Genomic DNA, 25,850 nt, shown 5'->3' on the forward strand with positions numbered 1-25,850 from the left:
CGGGGGACAGCGCGAGGCAGGTTGCATTTCAAAAGGCATCCGAGCGGGAGGCCGCCCCGCCGCCGCCGCCAGCAGCACGGGCGGGTGACCAAAGGCAGCCCTCGCCCTCCACCCGCTCCTCTTTCGCGTCTTGTGCCCGCCTGCCTCCTCCTTTCTCCTCCAGTCTCTGCGTCTGACATTCATTGTAAAGTCCCGTCCACCCTCCAAGGCCGATGTATCCCAATGTAGATCTTTATTCTGCCAGTGCCATTGTTCCTGGTATCGATCTTAACTCCTCCAATTCTTCCGTGGCGGGGAAGGGAGGTGCCATTTCGTGGTTGCCTCAGGTGCCAAAACGTCTTGAGCTGGCCCTGCTCCAACCACATTTCACGCGGTTGCCTTGTGAACTGGAAGGCAGAACAGGCGCCCATAGGCCAACAGAGATACAGTGAGAAGCAAGGAAACCCCCACTCCCATGAACCCTAATCCCAAGGATCCCAGCTTTCTTTTCTTTTTTAAAGGAAGGTTTGGGCATTCATAGAACTTGAGGTAGGAAGCCAAGAGTACAGTCACTAATTTATTTATTTTTGTGGAGGGAGCAGGGAGGTAAGAAACCAACCAACCTTTCCTTTCCCCTGAAAAATTTCTGCAGATGTTCATGGCCAGAGGACACACTCAAAGTGACATACGTCAACAAATGGGAGCGGGAGTCCTGGTTTAAATACTCTGTCAAACTAAAGCAAACGCTGCCTGCAGAGTTTGTTGTGGCGACCTCATTTTAATAGGCCACAAGCATGTTTGTAAGCAGAACGCGGCCTCTCCTGTTGTGCAAGGATTTTTCTTCTAAAGTGTGTCTTTATGGTGTTACATGCTATATCTCGAGCTGCAAGAAAATTTCCAGGCGTTCAATCCGCTCAACCACTTTTGATTCCTACCTTCTAGAACCATTCCAAAAGAGCCCAGGATGGCAAACAAGTGATAAAGCGATAAAGACATCCTAAAGCATATTTGAGGCATATTTTAAAGAACCCTGTAAGTGTCGCTGCTAATTATTCCTAAAGTGACCTCTCTTCCCACTCTCCGCTTTCAGTCTGCAAAGGAGAAAGAGGCGCCGTGTTCTTGGTTCTCATTGCACATGGGAAGAAGTGTGGAAAGAGAGTGATACCTAAGGGGGAAATCCTACACCTGTTGACAAAAATCTTTCTTCCTCATCCGTAGACGGTACCCAGACGACCAAAGAGTAGTTTCCCCTACAAGCAGTCCTTCCTCATAGTTTCTCCCTTTGTTTTATAAATAGGACAATGCTCGCTCCCTCCACCCGGATCTTTTCCTAAAGCTCTCTTGTGTTCCCCTGCAGTATATACGGCGGTGCAAATTATTTCTATCCGTCAAACTTTTTTTCCCTCTGGAACTTTTTCCAGTGTTGGGTCAGATTTGAGAAGTGTAAAGGCTGCGTGCCCGGACCATAGCTGCCAAGTTTTCCCTTTTCTCGCGAGGAAGCCTATTCAGCATAAGAGAAAATCCCTTAAAATAAGGGATAACTTGGCAGCTATGGCCCGGACTGACATTATTCACGCATGCATCTGCGCTTGTTTATGTGGGTTTTATGAATCCCTTTTGCAGTCTGTGGCTTGCTTCGCTGGCTGCGAAGCCACCTAGCAGAAACACACTTTGATCAGTTTCTGCCCGAGCTATCCCCGTGCAGCCCAGCTCCGCGGAGCTGAAGGTGTCTCCCGGCCAGCTCCAGCCACCCTCCCGCCCTCTCTCCTCCCCGTCTCCCTTGCGCGCTCGAGGTGCTCCGGGCTTTCCCACGCTTCCAAGACGCCCAGGAGTGTTTGGCGCCGGGACTGCTGCCGCGCTTCAGCCAATGAAGAAGCGGGCAGAAGCGCCGGGGAAGGAGGCCTGTCACTCACTCCTCCGCTGCCCCAATCCAGAGGGCTCAGCCAGAGGAGGAGGGGCATGGCTTCGCCCCTCCTGTGGGCGGGCTCTTGTGCTCGAGGCTGAGCTGCAGCGTGGGAAAGAGCTTCAGAAATCCATTCAGTTCGCTGGCGCCGGCTGGGGAGGGATAGGCGGGCTTTAATCCGGAGTCACTGTCCAAAAAGGGAAACCGCAGACCTGAGTTGTTCTTGTTTATCTCCTGATTTGGAAGCTGGACTCTTTCCTTGGGCCACAATGAAGCGGCCTTGTGAGGAAACTACCTCAGACAGCGATATGGACGAGACTATAGACGTAGGGAGTGAAAATAATTACTCTGGGTAAGGACGAAGTTTGTTTGTTCCAGGTTTTTTTATTATTATTATTTGCAACAAGAACAAAAAATCTGGACCGTGCCTCCTCTTTTTCTGTGGGTTGGGGTGGAAGAGAAGGATGGGGAGCCAGATCAAAGGCACTCCCACCCATGTTGGACAATTGTTTCTTGGCGCCCCTTTTTTACTTCTGTGCAGTGTTGGATATTCTGGCATCAGAGGGGCAGTTAAGCAATTTTAGATCTGGACTTGATGGTTTTGTGGAAGGGAGTGGGGTAAGGGTGCTATTTCACTGTTAATATGTATTAGACCAGGCAGATTTTTTGGCCTATAACTCCCATGATCCCTAGCTAACAGGACCAGTGGTCAGGGAGATGGGAATTGTAGTCCAAAACATCTGGAGGGCCGAAGTTTGGGGATGTCTGTATTAGACAATTTGCTTCAAAAACGTGGCAATGCAGCCCTATTAAGCTTTGTGGCCCTGCTACTTACTCATTTTGCTGACGAGGATCTTGGGCTTCTGAAGTCCTGCCCTGATGAATGGCACCCCATTTTGTTAGGTTCTAATAGAAAGTAGGGGGTCTTATTTTCTACCCTACTCGGACGTCACACTTCTTTCCCCCAGCTATCTACTTTCCCCTTCACTAACTGGCATCCTCTGTTGTAAAAATTTCTCTTGGGGATGTGTATAAGAGCGTAAGTTTGGGCAGGGAAAAGACATAGCAACAGTAGTAGACTACTGTACTTTTACCACAGTCAGCCATATAGTCTAGTCAATATACATCTTTTGGAACTGTTCTTTAGTGCTAGATGTTAAGCAAAAAGGGGAGTGTGGGGGGATGGAGTATCATATTTTGTGTCCTGTAGGCTGTTGACAATTAACATGTGTTGAGTAGTAGCAGTACTGAACTAGTACCATAGATTCTGTGTAAAGTGGAGCTGCAGCCGCTTGCAAGACTAGGCATTGGGGTGGGAGGCATCCCTTGAAATACTTGAACCAGTCTTATACTGTAATACTAATCCTGTGTTGGTAGAATCTTTCTAGGTGTGTACTGTTGTAGGTCATTGTCAGAAAAGGCAAATCCAGTGTAACTCACCTCCCAGCAAATGACCTGGGTTTGCCTGCTAGGAAGGATGGGGTTGTTTAACATGGACACTAAGTTTCCTATACCTTCATAAATTCTTCAGTTCTGCAGATCACTGCCTTCCCACACTTCCTTTCCCATCAATCTGGATTTTCTCATAACAAGGGATACTCCAAACATCTGGATTAAGAGAGGAGAAAGTGTGGAAGACATTGATTTAGAAGGGAATTTCTTCTGGACAATGAATAATTAATGGCGGTACAGCATAGCTGTCAAGCTTGCCCTCCTTTTCTCACGAGGAAGCCTATTCAGCATAAGGGAATTTCCCTTTAAAAAAGGGAGAACTTGACAGCTATGAGGTACAGGGCTATTCACATTAAACAGCAGTATGGATGAACCCTAGATAAGAAGAGAGATTGATTAGAATGCTATAGAAATCAAATGGGGGAGGCACAGTTGCTTCAGAATAATAGGTGGAGCTGGAGCATTGTTAAGATAAGTAGAGCAAGGTATGCTTCATTTCATCTGCTTGTGTAACCATCCTCAAGGCCTTGAGATGTTTGTGGTGAGAGTGTTTGAAGAAAGGGTGCTTGCTATCAAAGCAAAACAAGATACAATATTCACAAGAGGGCTGTCAACCAACTGAATTATATTAGTTGATTAATCAGCTAAAGAAATTTGAATTTTACCAAGTATCAATATAGAGTCGTTGGGGTTTGTTTGTAATTCTGAAGAAAGTAGAAAACAACTGAATAAGTAACACTGCAATACTAGCTCTACTTACCTCGGAGTAAGTGGCACCTACTCAGTAGGGGACTTGCTTCTAAGTAGACATGGCTTGGCTTGCACTGTTAATAAACAAAAATTCTGCCTAATTTGTAGGCTGCCCTTAATATTTAATTTCATGAAACAATGCAGAGCCAAAGCTAAAACAAAGTTAGGCATGTTTAACTCCCAATTATTTCAGTGGCATGCTTAAATCTCTGATTTAAAACTGGGTAGTATCCACTTCTAGTCTTACTCAGTAACATGTTCATTGATTTTAATGGGTTCCTTCTGAATATCACTTCCTTGGATATTGCCCAGTGAGACTACAAAAAAAGGGAAAAGAATTGATTACCTGCACACTGCAGTAGTTTTTGATAGCATTTTGGTAACAGAGATGCTGTAAAAAGATAGCAGTAAAATTACTGTTTCAGTCAGTGATTCCCTTTGTCTTTTAAAATGCTGTTCTCTTGGGTTTGCTGAGACATGCCATGATTTGGGAGTTTAAAGAGGCATTATCCACATGATGCAATAAATCCAATTGCCTTTTATAATCCGTTTTAAATTAACCTGTTTCAGGGTATCTACACAGTAGTATTTAATGTTAGCCAGTTGGGTTTATATAGGCTGTGCACAGTGCTATTTTTTCTAGAAAAAGAGATGCTGCAGCTCACCATGAACTTCCACCATGTTCACTTGAGAGATGCTAGAACTGAGCTCCCATGAGCTTCAGCTGGAAAAACCGCCCTGGCTGTAGTAGTTCAGTCCCAATCCCAATCAAGATGGTTAGTGTAGATTAGCTGTACAATTAAATCTGAATTTCATGGAAATATTGTGTAAATTTTAAACCTTAAACCCAATTAGTGTTATGCCACAAGTCACTTACTCTAGGGTAGTATCAACGGAGAAAATTTAATTCCAATTAATGTCATTATCTGAGTGAAGCAAAAAATGTAGCTGGATAAATGCAGAGGAGGAAATACTAATAGGTTAACTTTAGGTTCTAGGGCCTGTAGTATGTCCGAAATGAGCATCTAAATATATGGGGTGTCAGTAAAAAAAAAGGTTTCCTCTTTGTTGAGGTCCAGATGATATGTTTGTCATATACAATTGCAATTGGTTGTTATAAAAGAAAAGGAAATAATCTATTCAGGATGAAGTAAAAAATGGCTTACATAGTAATCAGTGGGACATGCAGCTATTTAACACTGACTGGATTCTCTCAAGAATTTTAAAATATTTAATCTGGAGTTATCTAAAGCAATGTGATTGACAGATGAGGATCATTGATGGACTGCCTTAGATTCAAAGCAGTCTAGTTCAGGCATAGGCAAACTCGGCCCTCCAGATGTTTTGGGACTACAACTCCCATCATCCCTAGCTAACAGGACCAGTGGTCAGGGATGATGGGAGTTGTAGTCCCAAAACATCTGGAGGGCCGAGTTTGCCTATGCCTGGTCTAGTGGTTCAAGCGACTGCCAACTAAAAGAGGCTGTAATTGAGGTTATCCTTCTGAGATGAATGGAGATTGCACAACAGAGGTGCTTGAAAGTTTTGTTGAAGCCTGGGCACTCTGCTTTTCAAATCCTAATCAAGTTTGTTAGAATATGAAGCATTTTACAATCCAACATGTGTAGGGTTAGGGTTACAATCCAACATGTGGGAAATCTCATTGATCTTGGTGGAATTTTTGTATTTCCGAGTGATGACCATTTTTTGGTTAATGTTGTTTTTTGTACACAGATGTGAGTTTAGTCAAAATACATGTGCCTTGCATCAGCTGTGAATATTTCTTGTGTGTGTGCTCGGCAAAATACATGGAAGTGAGCCTAATCCTTTTCAGACTGCTGCTTCTATATCCTTTGCTTGATAAAGTAATTTCTGCCAAGCATAGGCAAGTCAGAGGCACGTCCTTTTTGTATTTAAGTATCTATTTCTGATGTATTGGAAGCAGTAGGCTTGAGTGCGTTCAATATCAGACACTTAATCAGTAGTTTTTTTGAGTACATGGTTAATACATTTTAACTCCAGGTCACCCAGTCAGGTTGAACTCAAGACGGTGGAATATTTTGGGAGGACTGTTTTATTTTTTAAAGGAACTTCTTGGTGGGCAAAACTAAAGGGGATGGTGTGATGGGGCTGAAGAGTGGTAGTGAAAGTTTTCTTCTGGCTACTTCCATATTTTACTGAGCACTTGAAACAGGAATAGGGAACCCATGCCTTTTAAAATGTTGTTGGACCTATCATCTCTTAACCATTGGCCATCCTGATTGGGGCCAATGGGAGTTGGGTGTCCAACAATATAGAGAGAACCTCAAGTTATTAAATGACTATTTTTAAAATTTCTATACTGTCCATCATCCGAGGATCACAGGGCGGTTTCCCTCGTGTTGGTGGGAGGAGGGAGGGATTAGACCCAGGGCTGGCCCTATGATGAGGCAAAGTGAGGCAGCTGCCTCGGGTGGCTATGCTGAGGTACGGGGAGGAGACAGCAGTGAGTTCCATGTGGCTTGCCCTGACACCCCTACGCTAGCCTGCTGCCCTCAAGTGTAGTGGAAGAGACAGTCCTTTTGCCAGTACAGCTGAAAACAAAGAAGTTGTACAAAATAGGACAGAGTAAAATAATACTTGCTTAGGAATAATTGCCCTTCATTTTCAGCATTTGTAAAGTAAGATTTTGTAATTGGAGTAAGATTCAACTTCCAGTCGAATTAGCTCCTGTGTGTATGTTGGCGGAGGACACCACCTTTTCCTTCGCCTCGGGCGGAAAAATGTCTTGAGCTGGCTCTGTTTAGACCTCTGCAACAAACAACACAATAGGATGCTGTACCTGACATGCCTTTTCAACTGTTCCTCAGGCACAGTGCCAGTTCAGTGATCCGATCAAATTCGCCTACGACAACATCTCAGATCATGGCCAGGAAAAAGCGAAGAGGGGTAAGGGTTTCCCTTATTTTTTTAATGTAACAATTGCATTTGTTTCTGCTGTTTTTGCTTTCTATGCACCTTAACTTTTATATCAATTTATTGCTTTGTTTTGGCAATAGATCATAGAAAAAAGGCGCCGTGATCGCATAAATAACAGTCTATCCGAACTGAGGCGGCTTGTGCCAACAGCATTTGAAAAACAAGTAAGCATAAATATTCTGTATCTCAACTCATCTGGTCATGTTGGGTCTTTCATAAAGCTCATTAAAAATAAGGCTGGATGTGTTCTGATCTGGCACAGAGCAGGCACTTCAATAAAATGCTTTGTTGTGGCAAAACTATTAAAAGCAAAATTCTCCACAAGGCTGAAAAACATTTCCATTCTCTGGTTTGCTGTTCCCTTAAGGGCAATAGTGTTCGTGTTGTCTCTGTTCTTTCTATGCATTCCAGTAGTGGTTTTGTTTTGCTGTTTTTAAAAGTGCTTTATTCCTTACAGGTTTTTTTAAAAAAACCCACACATGTCAAATAACCTCCTGCATAAATCTTTTAACCGCATTGTATTTGCATCCCTCTCCTTTTTTATTCTTTTTTATTTAATTCTAAATTTAATTCGTAAAATAACCTGATTGTTTCAGATCCTTAATTAGCTGGCTATTTAATAAAGTCTCTCAAATATATATTTAAATTCCTAAAAAGAAGCTGTTCAGATATAACAGTTATTCCTAGTGTTACAGTTCTTTGAAGCGGTCCAAGTTGGAATACAGTATTTTAAATGTAAGTTTTTGCAGGTTGGATCACATGAGGAGAGGTGAACAATTTTTATTTCCTATATATAAAAAGTTATTTATTCCATTCTTAAGCTGCCCAACATCTATGGAGATCCCAGGTTGGTTTATACAATAAATCTATTAAAAATAAAATTAGCATTCTTCTTGCAGAATTGTCCCAGCCAAAACTTTGTGTTGGACATGTTCTGATGTAATGTGTCGGCACACTCATTATAATTACTGGTCTTTCTATATAGTGTTTTATTTATTTTGGGTATTTTTATCTTACTTTCGCAAAAAAGAAAGTGAAACATGTGCAGAACCGCATTATTAATTGTAAATTTGTGGTTCCTGAGAACAGCACAGATAGGTTTTGTCAATATTGCTAAGCGTAACATACTTCAAAAGATTTCCACTGACTTTTTAGAATCATAGAACTATATGGGATGAAAGGAACCTTAGTCTTCTGTGGAATTATTCAAGGTGATGTGAAGCTGTGTTGCATGCGCAGGAGAATAATTAAATCACTTCAGTCACGAGCTTGTAAGAGTTGGAGGAACACAAGTGTTGTAATTGGATCATTTCTAAATTTGAAAACAGAACCTCTCAATTAAGCCCCTTCAACAATAACAAAAGTTTGGAGGGTTTTTAGTACCGGTATCTCATTACTGACTTGTAACCAGTTGTGATGCCTTGATTTTGGGAGAGAAGTCTGCAGAAAGGTGCTTCTCTTGGTGCTGAAGATGCAATAGGTCCAAAATTGAGAAATGTAATTGCAACCTCGAAATTGCAATCATTATGATTTACAGTGGAGTCCTGTACATAAATATCTACTTGGAAGTCGGCCCCACTGAGTTAAACGGGATTTATTCCCTGATGAGTGCTCATAGAATTACAACCTTAGTGTGGAGCAGAGTCATTGAAATCTAAGGGAATACAGTGCATTTTCTATGGGGTAAGTATTTTGAACATAGGCTCTGGAATAGAATGCTTGCGCGGAAGAAAGCATGAGATGAGTATCATGTTATAAAACACAATGAAACCTATACGAAATCAACTTACATGAGTTAACTTTGAAACTCTGAGAGAATATTTGTTTATGTATTTGAGTAATTATTCTCTGTCCTTCATCAAGTTTCTAGGATGGCTGGAAATACATAATATTAAAAACTGAAACTACATGGTTCCCATTCATACCACTTAGTCCGGAATAATATGACTATAATATTATAATAATTGTATTATTTGCACCCCACCCATCTGACTGTGTTTTTTTTGGGGGGGGGGATAAACATAAACAAAAAAATAGACTAAACAAAAATGATTTCTAAATACTGTACTATTGTTAACAGGAAGACTTTCATGTGAGGCTATGTAACAGTGTCAGATCATTACAATTCCTGTACGCAAGAGGACAAGAGGGTCCTTAGTGCAGCTCTCAAATGAAAGAGGAAGGTGTATTTCTGCCTCTAGGGGGCGCTGCCATTGGCACTAGGGAAGGAAGAAGGTTTCAGGGCCTTCTTTGTGGAAGGGTAGAGGTCATTTCAAACTGGGCAACCCTTAGGGCCATGATAACTATAGTGATGACAAATACGAAGAAGTGGAAACTGACAGCAATAGCTGAGAAAACAGAGCTGATTAAATTTCATGTACATTGAGTTGGTTTCCCCCCTGCTTTTTTCCTCATTCTTTTTATGGAAATTAGTGCTTTATGTCTGCTTGACACAGGAGGACTGGAGGAGATGTAATATTTTTCTTTGTTTTGTTGTTTTCTTTTCTTTTTATTGTTTTTTGCCTGCTCCTCATAAACTGGCATAAGCAAAGAAGTTTCTTACAGGTCAGATTCCTTACAGTTCAGCAGCTTGTAGCTCAGTTTGTAAACATTTTTTTAAAAAATAAATTCAATTTGGGATTCTTGTCTGAATAAACTGTACTTTATAATAAACCAGACATGATAATTTTATGGCAAACCATAATACATTTTATGTTCCTAAAGTAACAAAGTGACTTTCAAACTGTAAATGGTTGAAAGTACACACACACACACATCTATATATATTCCTAAAATATTCCACACATGTATATATATTTACCCAAAGTGGGGGGGAAACATTTCCCCCGTGGCTTCAAATTTTCTGGAAATTTTACATCTCCAGTAATGAAATGTTCTATTAAGGGAGCCATCCCACATTGGAAGAAAACAAGGACTTTTATTTTAGGCCATATGTAGATCTCCTTATTCTTGCAACTCCTCATATCTCAGGGTAGGGAAAGTTGATGTGTTTCATATATGGTGTAGTAGATGGTATATACTATGCACAGACTATGCCTTTAATGCAGATACAAGCAGATGAAAAAAAAAGACTTAGCAGGCAAAACACCATTCCTGCTATCCACACTATACCTTCAGCAACTTGCAAAATGACCTTTTCAGCAGACTTTGGCAGCATGGGAGCATGGAGGTGTCATGAGCTAGTCAGAGAAAGTGGGACAAGGGACAACAGTTGCTTGTCCCATTGCATTGTTTACTTCTTGAAAACCACAAACATTATAAAGGCTTCTAAAGCTCCTGGAAATTACCCAACATCGGGCAGCTATTACTCAGCTCTTGCTAAAAATGTTTGTATTGGGTCTATGGAAAAGATTAGCACTGAGGAAAGTACTAGTTGTAATACAGGGGAAAGATAAGGACGGGGGAAGGAAAACAAAGGAAAGCAAAGCAATCTAAGATAACCCGGGTCATATAAAATCTAAAAATGCCAAGGCTTACTGTGTATATTACGTTTTTAAAAATAATAGATAATATGGGGAAAGGGCCATTGGAATAAACTTTCATACAGTCTGCCAGGCCACGTGTTGTTATTGCTGTCTAGTCTTGATCAAATGGCTTTAAAAGAAAAAGAAAATAGCATTAGTATTCAGGTTTTTTGTAGCCCAAGTCATTCTGAGAAAAGCTACACATCCATTCTCTTTACTTGAATATTCTTCAGCAGACTTCTATGATTGCTACATACTGTATATACATTCAGTTGGCTCTTCAAAGGGAAAGGTGATCATTTCTGCTTAAACTTTTTTTAAAAAGACATACCCCAGTCTTTCAATTGATTGATTCTCAAAGTGTCTTACAATACAACACTTGCACTCACAAGCTTGTACCCTGGGCCAGCACATGTTTCTCTTTGGTTCCCCTGTTGGATCAGAGCAGGGGTAGGCAACCTAAGGCCCGCAGGCCGGATGCGGCCCAATCCCCTTCTCAATCCGGCCCACAGACGGGCCGGGAATCAGTGTGTTTTTACATGAGTAGAATCTGTGCTTTTATTTAAAATGCATCTCTGGGTTATTTGTGGGCCATAGGAATTAGTTCCCCCCCCCAAAAAAAATAGCCCTTCCTACAACATGGTCTGAGGGACGGTGGACCGACCCACGGCTGAAAAAAGTTGCTGACCCCTGGATCAGAGGGTTCTTCCTCATAGGGAAGCAAGCTCTTTGCAATTTCTTCTTCAATTGAGAATGGGTTGGGCTAGACTGTTCTTCCCTTTGCCATGATGCTCTTCCTGGGAGGCCAAGAGTGCCACTTGGTCCCTTGGCTGATGGCAGAAACCAGAGGGTGCTTCCAACAAAAATAAATAAATAACTTAGTCGCTAAGCAGAAACCACAAGCTTTTCATTTGAAGGCATATAGCAGTCTTAGAAATTTATTGAAGAATATTTAAATTGTGTATGAAGTTCCAGCAATAAAGATAATGGATAAGAGTGTTACAGAGCCTGAATATGTCTAGAGCAATTTTGAGTGCACAAATTGCTTCACAGTTGTTTGCTCATTTATTCTGAGGACTATCCTGGGAGTTAGTTAGGCTGAGAGAGAAAGTGACTTTTGGAAGTTGGTTGCTCAGTAAGATGCACAGACTTGGACTTCTCGTGTTCAAGCACAGCACTCGGTGGCTTGACTCACAGCTGAATGTGTGAATAGGTGCTATTGAAAAGCAATGTGCTTTGAGGTAATGCAAGATGAAATGTAGGTTGTCTTTGCCTTGGTAGAACTGGGATGGCCATAGCAAGTCTTGGATGGAGCTCTGAACATAACTGCGCACTGTAGGGGTAGACCCATGATTTTACACCTAATCACATGGGAGAGCAAATGGGACATATGTGTAGAGGGTGCTGAACCCCATTCTTCCCACAATTATCCCCCCCCCCTTTCCAAGGTTACTTTCCTGCCAGCTGGCTTCATATGTTAGAAATGAGCGCAAGATAGATAAAGTGACTTGAAGGGGGGTCAGGCTGTGGGGAGATAAGCAGCAGGCCCTGGAATACTTCAAGTCCCTTCCACTGATTCACTCACCCCTTTTTGTTGTTGTTTAGTCGTTTAGTCGTGTCCGACTCTTCGTGACCCCATGGACCAGAGCATGCCAGGCACTCCTGTCTTCCACTGCCTCCTGCAGTTTGGTGAAACTCATGTTTGTAGCTTCAAGAACACTGTCCAGCCATCTCATCCTCTGTTGTTCCCTTCTCCTTGTGCCCTCCATCTTTACCAACATCAGGGTCTTTTCCAGGGAGTCTTCTCTTCTCATGAGGTGGCCAAAGTATTGGAGCCTCAGCTTCAGGATCTGTTCTTCCAGTGAGCACTCAGGGCTGATTTCCTTCAGAATGGCTTCAGAATTCCTTCAGAATAAATTTGGCTGACCCACTCCTTTGCTTTCTATGTGATTGAGGCAGACTGGAGTCTAAACAAGCTGGCCTCTGCCAGCATTGGATGTAGCTTGGTGCTTTGTTATGTAACTCAAGTGTTTCATTTTGGTGGCACTGGAATTCAATGTTGCTCTAAGTGGGGAATGAGCATAAGAACAAGCTCATGCAATGGGACTTCCCCCTCCCCCCCCATATGTGCCCCTAAACTGATTTTCGGATTTTCCCAAGATTTAGGGGGCACAGGAAAGAGGAGGAAGTTCCACCATGGGAGTGGATCTTGTTTCACACATGCAACAACTTACTTAAATCCCACCAAAAGCTTCCGAAAGGGAAAGGGCAGATAAGGGCAGTTCTGAAGGTTTTTGGTATGGTTCCTGTTGAAATGGAGAAAGGGTGTTTGCGTGTTTAGACCTTTAAACCTCTCCCTATAAATAAATTCAGACAAGACTCAAATTTTGGTTTGGTTTGTGGCAGAATTTAGGCCACAACTTTATTGATTACATCAGGTGAGTGGTTGTATAGGCTCTGGTTTGACTAGCTCCCTGCACCGTGGGAGGTTGCGCAGACCCAGGGCACCAGCATAGGTCAGCCTAGGGTGAACACCTGGATAGGCGGAAAGCTGGGCACAACCTATGTCCACCACCAAATGTCCCTCTGGACTCAGGCATGGGCAAAAACCCCTCACAGGGTTGGCCAAACCATTGAGTCCCTGGATTCCTTTAACGGAATACCCTTCACATAGGGATTATCTAGGTCCATTTCAATCTGGTTTCAGGTCTGGCTGTAGGACAGATACCGTCTTTTTCATCTTGGTGGATGGCTTATGCTGGAAATTGGACAGGGGGAGTGTGTCCCTGTTGGTTTTGATGGTCCTTTCAGCAGCTTAACCATATCCGTCTGTGCCACCTTGCTGGGATGGGACTTGGAGGCACTGTTTTACAGGGGCTCCATTCCTTCCTGGAGGGGCAAACCCAGAACTCAACTAGTTTGGTAAAGAAAAAGTGTTTTATATGCGTTGTATATGCAATATAACTGTGACACCAATGCTAATCAACATTTACAATGAAACCTCTGGGAGAGGTCATCCAGAGTTTTTTTGGGTTTTTTTGTGTCACCAGTGTGCTGATGAAACGTAGTTCTGTCCCTCCTTTCCACGTAAATCCAGGGAAGCTGTATCGGTTCTAAACCAGTGTCTGCCATCACTAATGGACTGGATGGATGAGGGTGAACAAATTGAAATGTAATCCAGATAAGGTGCTCTTGGCAAGTTGGAAGACAGAACAGAGAACTGGGTTTCAGCCTGTGCTGGATGAGTAACACTCCCCCTGAAGATGCCGTTTCACAGTTTGGGTGTGTTCCTGGATTCAGCCGATTGCAGCCAGACTGCTGGCTAGAGCTGCTTATAGGAAGCATAAAACCTCCTTGTTCCAATAGCTCCACTGGTCTGTTTCAGACACAATTCAAAGTGCTGGTTATAAGCCCTATGTGTCTTTTTCACAGGCTATCTGCAGGACTGTATTTTCCCATACGAACCTGCCCCAGCTCTAAGATCTTCTCTTAGTTATACCACTCATAGGACAGGGCCTTCTTGGTGGTGGCTCCCAGACTTTGGCACTCCATCTCTAGTGGGGCTAGACTGGCTCCCTCCTTGTTTTGCTTTTGTCACCAGGTGAAGACTATTTTATTCCAGTAGGCCTTTGGAAACTGACTGCTTTTAAGGAAAGGGTTTTTAATAGTGCTGCGCTGTTTTTAGTATCTGTATTTTAATAGGGTTTTTTACATTGTTTTAATTTGATTATTAAAGTTCAATTACTTTTTAACTTTTTTTTAGCTTTTATCTTTCTGTGTTTTATTCAGGCTTCTTTTAATATGTGTAATGTGACTTGAGTCCCGGTTCTGGTGGGGAAAGGCAATGTGTAAAATAAATAAATAATATTGATTTTTTTTAAAAAAAAAAATTGCTGCTTTGAAAGTTGTGAATGTGTATATCTACTATACATGTTTTCCTTGTTTGCACTATTCTATGCTTCATAGAAAATGTGTGCTCAGTTTATGCCATGCTAGAAACTGTGATATTGTACTTGTGTGCATAAATAAAAGTGTGGGATACAGATGCTGGGTAGAAGAATTAAACTGAGAATGCTCTAATGGTTGGGAAAATTGAAACCATAAGATGGAGCTCAAAAGAGGGTATACCAAATCAAAGCACGCAATACTTTTAAGCCTTTATTGTTTGTGCCTCTTATCTCAAAGGGATCTGCCAAATTAGAAAAAGCAGAAATCCTGCAAATGACAGTGGATCATTTGAAGATGCTCCAGGCGACAGGCGGGAAAGGTAAGGAATTGATTTTTGTACTGTTTCTAATATTAGCAGGGGGAAATCTCAGCAAACGCTCCCTTTGACAAGCTGGGATAGGCAGTTCTAGATTAAAGGACTGGAAATCAATGCTAAAGGCAGGGTTGAACTCGTGGGAAAGAACTACGGGGACAAAAGAACCACTTGACCCTGGGCTTGTGTTTGCTTTCATAACACTGTGGGAGAGTAAAGGCTTCATTCACAGGCAGCCCAGTCAGAGATTTGTTTGGGGTTTCCAAAGAGCACTGAAATCGGCACAAGGGAGACAAAACAAATACCCCAAACATCCAAACATAAACAAGGAGGGCTGCGGCAACAATTGCGCTGCATGAAAAACCTAAGTTAAAATTCATTATGCAGCTGCTATACCACGGGAAGTGGATCCAGGGGAAACTTTCCTTATTGTTTATGTATTGCCCTTTGTTCTAGAAAGAATGTTTTCCATGCAAAATTAGGCTGTGCCATTCATTCACCAGGACAGCATCTAAGCTTGGATCTTCTGTTGGATTGTTAAGAGGAAACCCAATACCACTAGAAAAAAAGCTATCCACAATCACTGCTTATTTTGTGTGCCTGCATGTTTGCAATGTGGAATTGGGAATGTGGCTTTCGAAGAGAATAATGTCTCTTTTCTTATCTCGTTTTTTGAAAAAGAAAAGAAAAGCAAGCTGCTTTGGTTTAGAGAATTTTTGAAAATCTAGTTGCACTGCACACTAGAAATTCAGAAGCCAAACATCTGGAAGTCTAGAAAGTTAATTTAAAATATTTTAGTGGGTTACTTTATTTTTGTTGTTTTGTAAATGGAAATTGATAAAGTGAACAGGAAGTTGTGAACACTGGTAAATATGTAATCGCTAGGACTTTAGTGCTAGAAATTGTGTAGCTCAGATCTTTCCACAGTATTTCCCATTCACTGGTGGCCTTACCCAAGCCACTATATCTCGTATTCAGTCCCATTCGCCAATCAATCGGAAGTATACCTTACAGTATGACCATCTGAATTCCTCTGCAAATGTATGTGAAGGGTTTTGAGCATCCTCAAGCTCTGTATAAATTAGAGGTGAATAACCTGCGGCCTTCTAGATATCGTTGGATATCAGCTCTGTTCAGTGTGGTTCATGGCCGGGGTGATAGGAGTTGCAGTACATCCACAACTTGGAAGGCCACAGTCGTCTTCTTCTTCTTCTTCTTCTTCTTCTTCTTCTTCTTCTTCTTCTTCTTCTTCTTCTTCTTCTTCTTCTTCTTCTTCTTCTTCTTCTTCATAGTAGCAGTTGTTGTTGTTTTATTTGTTCCCCATTCCTGTAATAAATCAAGGTTAGGGAACCCCATTATCCCTGACAATTGGCCATGCTGGCTGGGAATCCAACATCTGGAGAGCTACCAGTTCCCCATCCCTGGTATAAACACATTAGAATTAGCATTAGTGTTAGTATTAAGATGAGAATTCTTTATTAGGGGAATGGGCCAAGCAGAAGTTACGCTCTCCCAATTGAAGCACCATTTTCATGCCCCCCACCCACCAACCTACAGTTGTACCTCGGAAGTCGAACACCTTTAAACTTGAATGTTTCGGCTCCCGAATGATTGCAAACCGGAAGTGATTGTTACGGTTTTTGAACATTTTTCGGAAGCCAAATGTCCAGCGCGGCTTCCAATTGGCTGCAGGAAGCCATGCCTTGGTTCTCGAACCGTTTCGGGAGTCGAATGGACTCCTGGAATGGATTAAATTTGAGAACCAAGGTACAACTGTATTTTACAGGGAGGTTGTTGGAACATTAACAACTTTCCCCCTCCTTTCTTGCCTGTTCCCCCTGCTACCCTATTTCAGATTGTCTCTGGAGACCAAAGTACTCCACATCAAATAAAAGATGCATTCTTAGTATCCCTGTAACAATTTGCACACCTTAATACCGGTATGTGTGCAAAACAAACTCCTTCTGTGCTGTACTTGATTTTAAAAAGAATTTGGGAGGTTACTGAACCTTAAGAACTGGTGTTTTCAAAAATGACGCTGGGAATGTTTGTTTGAAGGGGGGAATATTTGTATATTTGGTCAGTGTGGACAACAGCCACTTTTTCCTTTGGAAAGATAAATGGTTATCTTTGATTAACTACTGGTAATGTGTCTTCCTGTTCCTACTAATACACACATGGTCTTAAATATTCACATTACTAGTAGTCCTTCACCATGATTGACATTTCCAAGCTGCACTCCTCTAAAATACAAAGCAGTTGTGTCATGGGCCTCAAAAGCTTTACAACATCCTTTTTGAGACTCTCTGACCAGAGTTTTTATTTCAAATTTTATTTCAAATTTTGTCATGCAAAATAATTTGGTATAAAGGCATTATAATATGGGCAGTTTTATTATCTGTCCCTTTCCTAATGATTCCTAATGCAGGATCCACCCCTTTACACAGCTGCTGCATTCTGGGTCCTCGACAGCTTTAATAAAATGAGATCCTCTTTTTTTCACCCAGCCAGAGAAGACCTTGTTGTTGTTGTTAAAATAATAATAATAATGGCAAGCACCAGTTGTATGGAGGAGCAAATCCACAATATTGAAATATTGCAGATATTGTATTTAAATGTCACTGTAAAAGGAACAGGATTTCTAAGGCAGACCTCTTAATATTCAGCTAATTACCGGTATTATGTGCCTATGTATGTGACATATGCAGGCATTGTTCAGCAATATGGTGGATAAACATGCACTGGAAGTTAAGTCTTTTTAATCCTTTTCCTATTGTTGAAAATGTGTTTGTGTTTGAAGAGTCTCAGACACTGATGGTCTTGATTCTTTCTCACTGTCATTTCTGGTTGCAAGTTGACTTTAGCACATTTCAGTTCCATCAGGGAGCACATGCATAATACAAAAGCCGTTTGAAAAAAATGTTCTGGGAGCCTTAAAGAGAAAGAGCTAGAATATTATAGAACCACCATTTCAAGAAAGACCAAAAGAAAAGGGGGAAAAACACACAGAGAAATCCCATTGGATCGCTAAATTCATTTCTTGCTTTCTGTGTTCCAGGTTACTTTGACGCTCATGCTCTCGCCATGGATTTCATTAGCATTGGGTTTCGAGAATGCTTAACTGAAGTTGCAAGATACCTGAGTTCAGTGGAAGGCCTGGACACATCTGACCCTCTAAGAGTTAGACTAGTCTCTCATCTCAGTTCATGTGCTTCTCAGAGGGAAGCTGCAGCAATGACCTCGACCATGGCACATCACCACCACCCTTTGCATCCGCACCACTGGGCGGCAGCTTTCCACCATCTCCCTGCGGCTTTACTGCAACAGAATGGACTCCACACTTCTGACATCTCCCCTTGCAGACTCTCGACAGCATCAGAAGTGCCTCCCCATGGATCTGCTCTTCTCACGGCCACTTTTGCGCATGCCGATTCTACGCTTAGAGTGCCCTCTGCCGGCAGCGTTGCTCCCTGCGTCCCGCCACTTTCTACCTCTCTTCTCTCACTCTCGGCCACCGTACATGCCGCAGCGGCAGCGGCAGCTCAGAGCTTCCCGCTCTCTTTTGCTGGGGCATTCCCAATGCTGCCACCTAGTGCAGCGGCAGCAGTGGCTGCTGCAACAGCAATCAGCCCACCGTTGTCCGTATCAGCATCTGCCAGCCCACAGCAAGCCAGTGGGAACGGAAGCAATAAACCCTACCGACCTTGGGGGACTGAAGTTGGAGCTTTCTAAATAAATAAATAAATAAATAAATCTACGCAAGCCTTTCTGGGCCATTTTGCAGTTGCAATAGAAAGTCTTTCACACAAAGACTGCTAACAGGTCTAGTAGCCCTTTGGATTCCCAAAAGACGGGTGGGAAATAGTAAGACGTATTCTGCCTTAATATTGGTCAAAATGAACAGGAGGTGTTCCTTGTTCACCAGACTGGACCACAATGATCTTCAAGAACGATGACCCCCGTAGGCATTTCCTGAGAAATGTATAGAGTGTAGAATTAATCCTCTTGCCATGCATTTTTATTTGTTAAAGGGGCGCTGGATTTATACCTAAAGAAGCCTACCTGAAAGATGAACGCTAAGTTTAAAATGCGCAAGTGCCTGATCTCTTCCAAATGTGTGTGGGGTGTGTGTGTGTGCATGTGTATGTGTTTTCCTTTACAAGGCAAATAATAAAAGTCCAAGTATTACAATAATACTGGAGAGAAGAGTACAGCGATCCAGTTTAGGGATACCATTCTTGAACAAAATGTATACCCTAAGGCTGTATTCCCTTGACATGAGCAGGATCTAAGCAACCTAACTCTGCAGGATTGCAAACTATGGAATAGCCAAGCAGGTAATTGAGGATGTATACGCCAAATTTAATCTAATCTAATTCACTTTCTTTGTGCAGACTTGTCAGATGGTGACATGCATGATATTGACAGATGCACTGATCTTTCCAGTGCTTGGTCTTGCAAGACTTCAACCATCCTGGCACTAGGTGGCATAAAATTACAGCCAAGTGTGTTACATGTACATGTGTGAACACCAGGATAAATCTGACTTATTTGATTCCCTTTGCAAGCGAAAATACCGCATCCTCCAGGTGGGATGCAAGTCCTCTTCATAGTCAGCTGTTGGGAATTGGCATGAATGATTAGCTGTAATGCAAGCAACAGGATCCTTTGGGTTGTCTTTCTCCATTGCCCGTGTTTTTGTATCTGTTCAGTTCTCAGCCCAAACAAAAGTGTTGGGAGTGTAAGTTATGTTCTTACTACCCGGACAAGCAGTGCTACGAAAATGCTTTGCTTTTTTAAAATTTTTATTACAGCAACATGAAATAACAAGTATTTTAATTCATTGACTCAAGAGCTAGAAAGTTTGTTGTTGGGGGTGGGTCGGGGAAGCAAGTTAAATAAAAGCACAGCATGTATTATTATGCACTTCATTTCTCTGCTGTGTGGAGAAAGCAATAAGCAGTGAGAATGTTAAACATTATGCAAAATATACTTTTAAAATATTTGTTTTAAAAATACTGTTCCTAGTCAGGGGTGGGGTGGGAAAATTGTGCATTATTTTGTTAACCTTTTTTTTTCTATGCAAAAGTCTTTAAGTATCACTAATTAAATGAAGTCTTTTTTTGACTGACTTCTGGTTTGTTTTGGTGTGCCCGCTGGAAGTGAAAGGTCTGAATGTGAGGTAGAAGTTCAGATCAGCCCAGAAGGAGAAACTTCCTGCACTTGCTGGTCTGTGTGTGCTTGTGCACAAGCACAGTACTAATCTATTCTACAACTCTGAGTGTGCAATGTGTTCTCTCAGTTTCTGCATAACTTGAGTGTACCCCATGTTTGGGGAAATCATGCTACTGAAAAGGTCTACAGTTGAATGTCCAAACCTAAGAGTGACTGACTTTGGAAGGCTAAGCTAGACACAATGTTCTGCACATGACTGCTTAGCTTTTGTTGGTTAAGTAGCAGTTGCAGGGGAGCTGATCTAGATTGGGGGCTGCAGGATGGGGGGGATCATCGAGCTGGATAATCCTGCTACCGTGCTGACTGTGACCCTTGCTTCCCCAATTACTTCTACTTGCCCCCAGGACGAAAGCTACCAATGGTACTAATGTTAGTTTTCCTCTAGGGACAAATCTCCTCCCCTTCAAGCTCTGCCCCCATGCCTGCTATTTAATTAACATAAACCAAGCACATGAGGTACAACCATACACATAACATTTAGGCTGGCCTTATATTGATTCAAAGTGTTTGGTGATAAGTGATAAATAAGATAGACAACTGCAGTCATTCTCCCCAGTCCTCATCCAAACCATGGTTTTAGTTTCCAAAAGGGATACCTAGGATAAAACAAAAAAGATGGCTATTTAGGGTTGGCCTTTCTCATTTCCCCTGTCTTAGGTTTTTTTTACATACATTTCCACATCACTTTGCATTTTAAAAAAAAGTCCTCATGAAAATTCATCAGTGCCTCAGTGCAAATTTCTCCTACTATACGCATTTTTGTATGGATTTCTGAAAAGCGGTTTCCCCTAGTATGATGCATTTTCGTATGTTATTTTCATTAATACATGCATTTTTGTGCACAATATTTGGTTGGAGAACTGCATTGCAAAGTGTGAATTTTGATCGACGGCTGTGTCTTGGGTTCAGCTACTTCAGAAAGCGAGGCTTGTCTTTAAATGCAAACTTTAAATCCAATTTCTCTCTGCCTCCCACCTCACAATCCCTACTTGAAATATTCACATTTTATATTAGCACGGGAACAAACAGATTAAAAGGTATTGTCTGTGTTGCAATTCTAAGAACCCTCCTTAGAGGGTCCCTGCTGTCTCCTTGGCAGTTTGCAAAGACACAGAAAACAAAAATGGTTACCCCATTGGCCCCAACATGAACAATCCACAACAAAGTGAGCACACAGTTCCTGTCTTGGATTGGCACTCTGCTTCTTAGCTCAGTTAATAAATTATCTGGGAGGGGCCAAGAACATCACCTCTGCACTTCTCCTAGATGGCCTTCACATAACAACAGGGTTTTGTTTTTTAAGTAAAACTAGGCACTATACTGTATTTTGTGTTTATCTCACACAGCATTTCATTGATTTCATCTCTTACATTTTACTTTGAATACAGCAACAAAGTTTAAGCTATAACTTCACATATACACTTCTGAACTATGGCTCAGGTTCTGCCCCATTCAAAGGTACTCAGGTACTGTAGACCAGAGTTGGGGAACCTGTGGCCCTGCTGATGTCATTGGATTTCAGTTCCCATCAGCCCCAGCCAGCATGGCCAATGGGCAAGAATTATGGGAGTTGTGGTCCAATATCTAGAGGATATTGCCTGAACTGAAAGTGAGCGTATGTCAGCAGAGAATGAAGTGTGTGCATGTCGGCCAGAAAATGCTAGTGAAAAGCTTTGCTTGCATGCTGGGGCTGGATAGGACTTGTACTGTAATAAGAAAGATGCTGAATTAACAAAGCAGGAATGAGTTGAGCCCTTTCAAATAAAACCTGCTTTTCGTAGACCTTGTGCCCATGTTGCTGTCGGGGAGCAAAGTGATGGGGTTCACATGGGAATGACAATCTAGTAGCTCAAAGGGACATAAGTGCTACTCCATAAGTACTCTGTCATTACAGAACTGGTTTGGCTGTAGTGATATGCTGTGTAGGAAAAAATGGTCAAAGCTATATATATTTTTCTGTACAGCACTATCAAAACAAAAGAGAAAGGGATAAAATCTAGAAATGTTCTAAACCTTTTAGATCCCGTTTAAACCATGTACAGTAATGTTTTCCAAATAATTTACTTCAAATGCTAAGCTTAAGAACAGCTGTATTAAGACACTGAGAAACAATTCAGCATCATGATGCTTTTAAAAATAGATGCACAATACGCCCTTTACCTAGCTGCTTTTAAGGAGGGGCAAAGAAATTACAAGGCTCTCGAGCAAATCAGATGCAAATATATTTATTGGGTTAAGCCACAAACACTGATCTTCACAGATTAAATACTGTGGCCAGTAATAATGAAGGAAAAGCATATTTGGCTACTCCTTTAAGTGCCACTTTGTTTTCCTTCAGGACCTGGTAAACCTGCAAGAATGAGTCACGATAGTAAATCACTATTCAACCACAATGTGCTTTTCTAAGAGAATGAGGATTACGACAGTCAGTGCCTGCTGCCCACTGACAATCATGGGAACCGACCTCAGTAATAAATCCAGGCATTATCTGGCTCAATACTGACCAGTTCTCACGCCACAACAACTCTTTTGATGTGACCGTCAAAAGCCAAGGATGCCCAAAAGCAGTAGCAGAATTAAAAGCAAAAGCCACACGCGCACACACACAAATAGAAATAATTTAGCAGAAATATGTAAAGCCTGCTTCCCAGGCAGTCTTTCTCACTGCGTGGACCATTCTGTTCTGTGCCAAAGACTTCACAGATGTAAAGAGAATGAAAATGTTGCCATATTTGTGCACATAATATTTACTAATATTGAGTATGATCCAACCAGGAGTTAAGTGCTGTTATGTCTCATTGATTCTAGGAGGAGAGATTTAAGCCTAAGTGGGGGAAAACTGAAAAACACACAATGGGACTTGTGAAACTTAATGCCAGCTGGATCTTGCTCAATGTTTGCCCATAATATAGACAGACTACAGTATTATTTATTTTCAGCTCCACCTTTCATGTGTACACACAGCCAGAGGAAAAAGCCTAGCATACGAAGCAACCCTTATTCAGGGATTGTAGCATAGCTATCACGCTGAGAACATTTCTTGCCAGGTGTTCTGGAAACAAGGGAGATAGTGCCTTCGTAGAAGCTCAGGAGGCAAATTCTTGCCAGCTAGCCTTTCGCATAGGCACTCTCCTGTATGACACGTGTTTTATATGCTGCAATGCCCTCACACAAAGGGGAAATAGCAAGGTTACATGTGCAAGTCATGCCAGTGCACCTATTGGAGTTGCCCCCAGCAGATGTGCATTCAGTACTAGTGCAAAAAGAGGCTGATACATGTACCCATCGTTCCTGACAGGTTATATGGGGCAAAGACATACACACAGAAGCTCCTTTCCAGAGTAGTGCTTGCTTGTGGCGAGGGCCCTCTAAGCATAGCTGCCAAGTTTTCCCTTTTCTCATGAGGAAGCCTATTCAGCATAAGGGAATTTCCCTTAAAAAAGGGGATAACTTGGCAGCTATGCCTCTAAGACACTGAATTAACACATGAGAGTATTCATGCAAACAGCCTACAGATCTAAGTGAATATATTAGCTGTACAGAACATTTTGTTTTCTTCGTGCATTGATGAATTGCTTTCCCTGAGGCACCCCAAAGCGATTTACAATATATGAGATGTGTAAGAATTACCTGATATTTTTCCTGCAGGTGGCAACAAGCTATTAGAACTCCAAACTGTTTCAGTGGGAGCTGGAGGAAAACATTCTTTGATTCGGAATTCTGTTAACAAAGTGAGTTTCTGATGAACCTTCAGTTTCTCATTTTTTACAGTCTTAAGTTCAATTTTCCCACGTGTACAACTTTTCAAGCAATTTCTCGTCAATACCTGCATTTTTGTACAAAGTTGTTGAATATTTTTGCAATTTGTGCACATTCTTTTCATTAACATGAATTCTTTTGGCTAATATATGTATTTCTTTGGTTAGAGACCAGCATCTCAACATTGGAACAAGTGTGAAATTTCCGCTTGTCCTGTGCTCAAGAAAGCATGAGTCCGAGCCACTTTCTAAGACTTCTGATCATTTTAATTGTGGATCTTCATGTAATGCACAGACCAAACAATGGAGCTGCGAGTCCTCCCGTCTATTATTTATAAAAAGGATGGTTTCGTTTAAAAATAGAGGCTTGTTGTCAGCTAGGAGGAAGGCACCTCAGGACCACTTCATTCAACGAAAAGCATTCCTGCTACGGAAGAATTATTAACCAAAAGCGTGCACACACATGACGTGTAGGAGTCTCACAATTTCCTACAAAGAAATTGCTTGGAAAGCTGCTTTCTCATTTGTGCACACAGGTCTTAAGTACTACAGTAAGTCGCATCACTACATTTAAAACAAACAGAAAATTTCTTTTAGGCCCAGATGAAAGTTTGGTCATGGGACTAGCATGCCCCCTTGTGGGATACTTCTGTATTTATTCTAAGCAACGGTAGAGCAAATCACTTTCGGAATGCTGCAAAATATTTTGAAGAATGGAAAAGAAGCTTCTCTTCTCAAGGCTTAAAGAACCACTAACAGTCAGAATAGACAGTATTATTATTATTATTATTATTATTATTATTATTATTATTATTATTATTATTATTATTATTATTATTATTATTTATTACTGGAGAAGGAACTGGCAACCCACTCCAGTATTTTGCCTTGAAAACTCCATGGAGAAGCTTTGAGAAGGAAGTAAGAGTTTCCTAGGCATGCTCTGGTTGGGGTCACGGAGAGCCGAACACGACCAAGACGGCTAAACAACAAAGACGACGAGGACGACTTAGATTTGCATCCTACCCTTCCTTTAAAGAGCTCAGGTCAAGAAATATAACAAACGAATAGAAAGAGAACCTACCCAAGTGACGCTGATACTAAACCCCACACTGACGCTAAGTACATAAAAGAATACTGTATAAGCTTTACCACCCTCCTCCCCTTTCTTCTTCCCAACTTTTTACTGCATATAACACCAATGTCTTACAACAAATGCAACTGATCTGTAGAAATCACAACCTGAAAAAAGAGATAATGCTTGTACTTTTGTAAAACTATGAAAATCTTTAATAAAAAAACCATAATAATTACAACTACTGGTAAAAACATAGAAGTTGTTGACGCTTTTGAGTACGTACTGCATTTCTGTTATCACACAGACATAGGGATGTAAGCTACGAAGCTGAATAGTACTTTGATTAAGTGGAAAGTTCATCCACAGATTGAATGCAAAAAATTTGCAAATTACGGAGTGAAAAGGGACATATGCTTCCATCTCGAATCCTCCTTGAACAACCTGATATCTAAACTACCGTAACTACAATAAAAGCAACTTCCCTGACCGGGAATCGAACCCGGGCCGCGGCGGTGAGAGCGCCGAATCCTAACCACTAGACCACCAGGGAGCTATACAATATGATTGTCTGCTTCTTTAGGAGAAACTATTCCATTGGTTTACCTTCCCTTAATCTGCATAAATTCCGCCCATAAATGTCGTTCCGCCTCTTGACGTTAAATGACCTATCAGCGTGACTTTCTGCTCCCGCACCTTAAAACCGTTCCTATTTACAATACGGTAGTACCCTGCTTTGCAACCGAACTTAACGCCGGCTCCGCCTCCTCAGCGCAGCAGGCTAGGCTGCTTTTGTCAGCATCTAACAAAGAATAGGTCGCTCTTCTAGCCAGTCGGCCAAGTTCTCGGCTATCGCGAGAATGGGCGTAAATGCGTTCTCTTTGTCCAGCCCGTGTTTTGTTGACTTCCCAACACAGATATAAAAGTGTAGAGTAACGTATTCGTTGTCCGCGCGGTATACTTCCGGATTCACCATGGAATATATTTTTCAAAA

At 41.7% G+C, this 25,850-nt stretch overlaps 1 protein-coding gene, 1 long non-coding RNA gene and 1 other non-coding gene across 3 annotated transcripts; 1 reads left to right on the top strand and 2 right to left on the bottom strand.

Moving 5' to 3' along the window:
- The first annotated feature begins 1,924 nt into the window (after positions 1-1,924).
- Positions 1,925-19,919, top strand: HEY2 (hes related family bHLH transcription factor with YRPW motif 2). The gene is made up of 5 exons (XM_035109242.3): positions 1,925-2,234; positions 6,934-7,012; positions 7,123-7,206; positions 14,713-14,794; positions 17,847-19,919. The coding sequence occupies exons 1-5, from the start codon at positions 2,152-2,154 to the stop codon at positions 18,518-18,520; spliced, it is 1,002 nt and encodes a 333-aa protein (XP_034965133.1). The 5' UTR covers positions 1,925-2,151; the 3' UTR covers positions 18,521-19,919.
- LOC148686255 (uncharacterized) lies at positions 19,909-25,576 on the bottom strand. The gene is made up of 3 exons (XR_015948965.1): positions 25,463-25,576; positions 23,654-23,743; positions 19,909-20,619 (listed from the first exon to the last, which is right to left on the bottom strand). It is a non-coding gene; the product is annotated as an uncharacterized LOC148686255 (long non-coding RNA).
- Positions 25,338-25,409, bottom strand: TRNAE-CUC (transfer RNA glutamic acid (anticodon CUC)). Its single transcript has one exon. It is a non-coding gene; the product is annotated as a tRNA-Glu (tRNA).
- Positions 25,577-25,850: the final 274 nt, after the last annotated feature.

Source organism: Zootoca vivipara, chromosome 3 (assembly GCF_965207765.1).
Source record: "Zootoca vivipara chromosome 3, rZooViv2.hap1.1, whole genome shotgun sequence".
Lineage (NCBI taxonomy): Eukaryota > Metazoa > Chordata > Lepidosauria > Squamata > Lacertidae > Zootoca > Zootoca vivipara.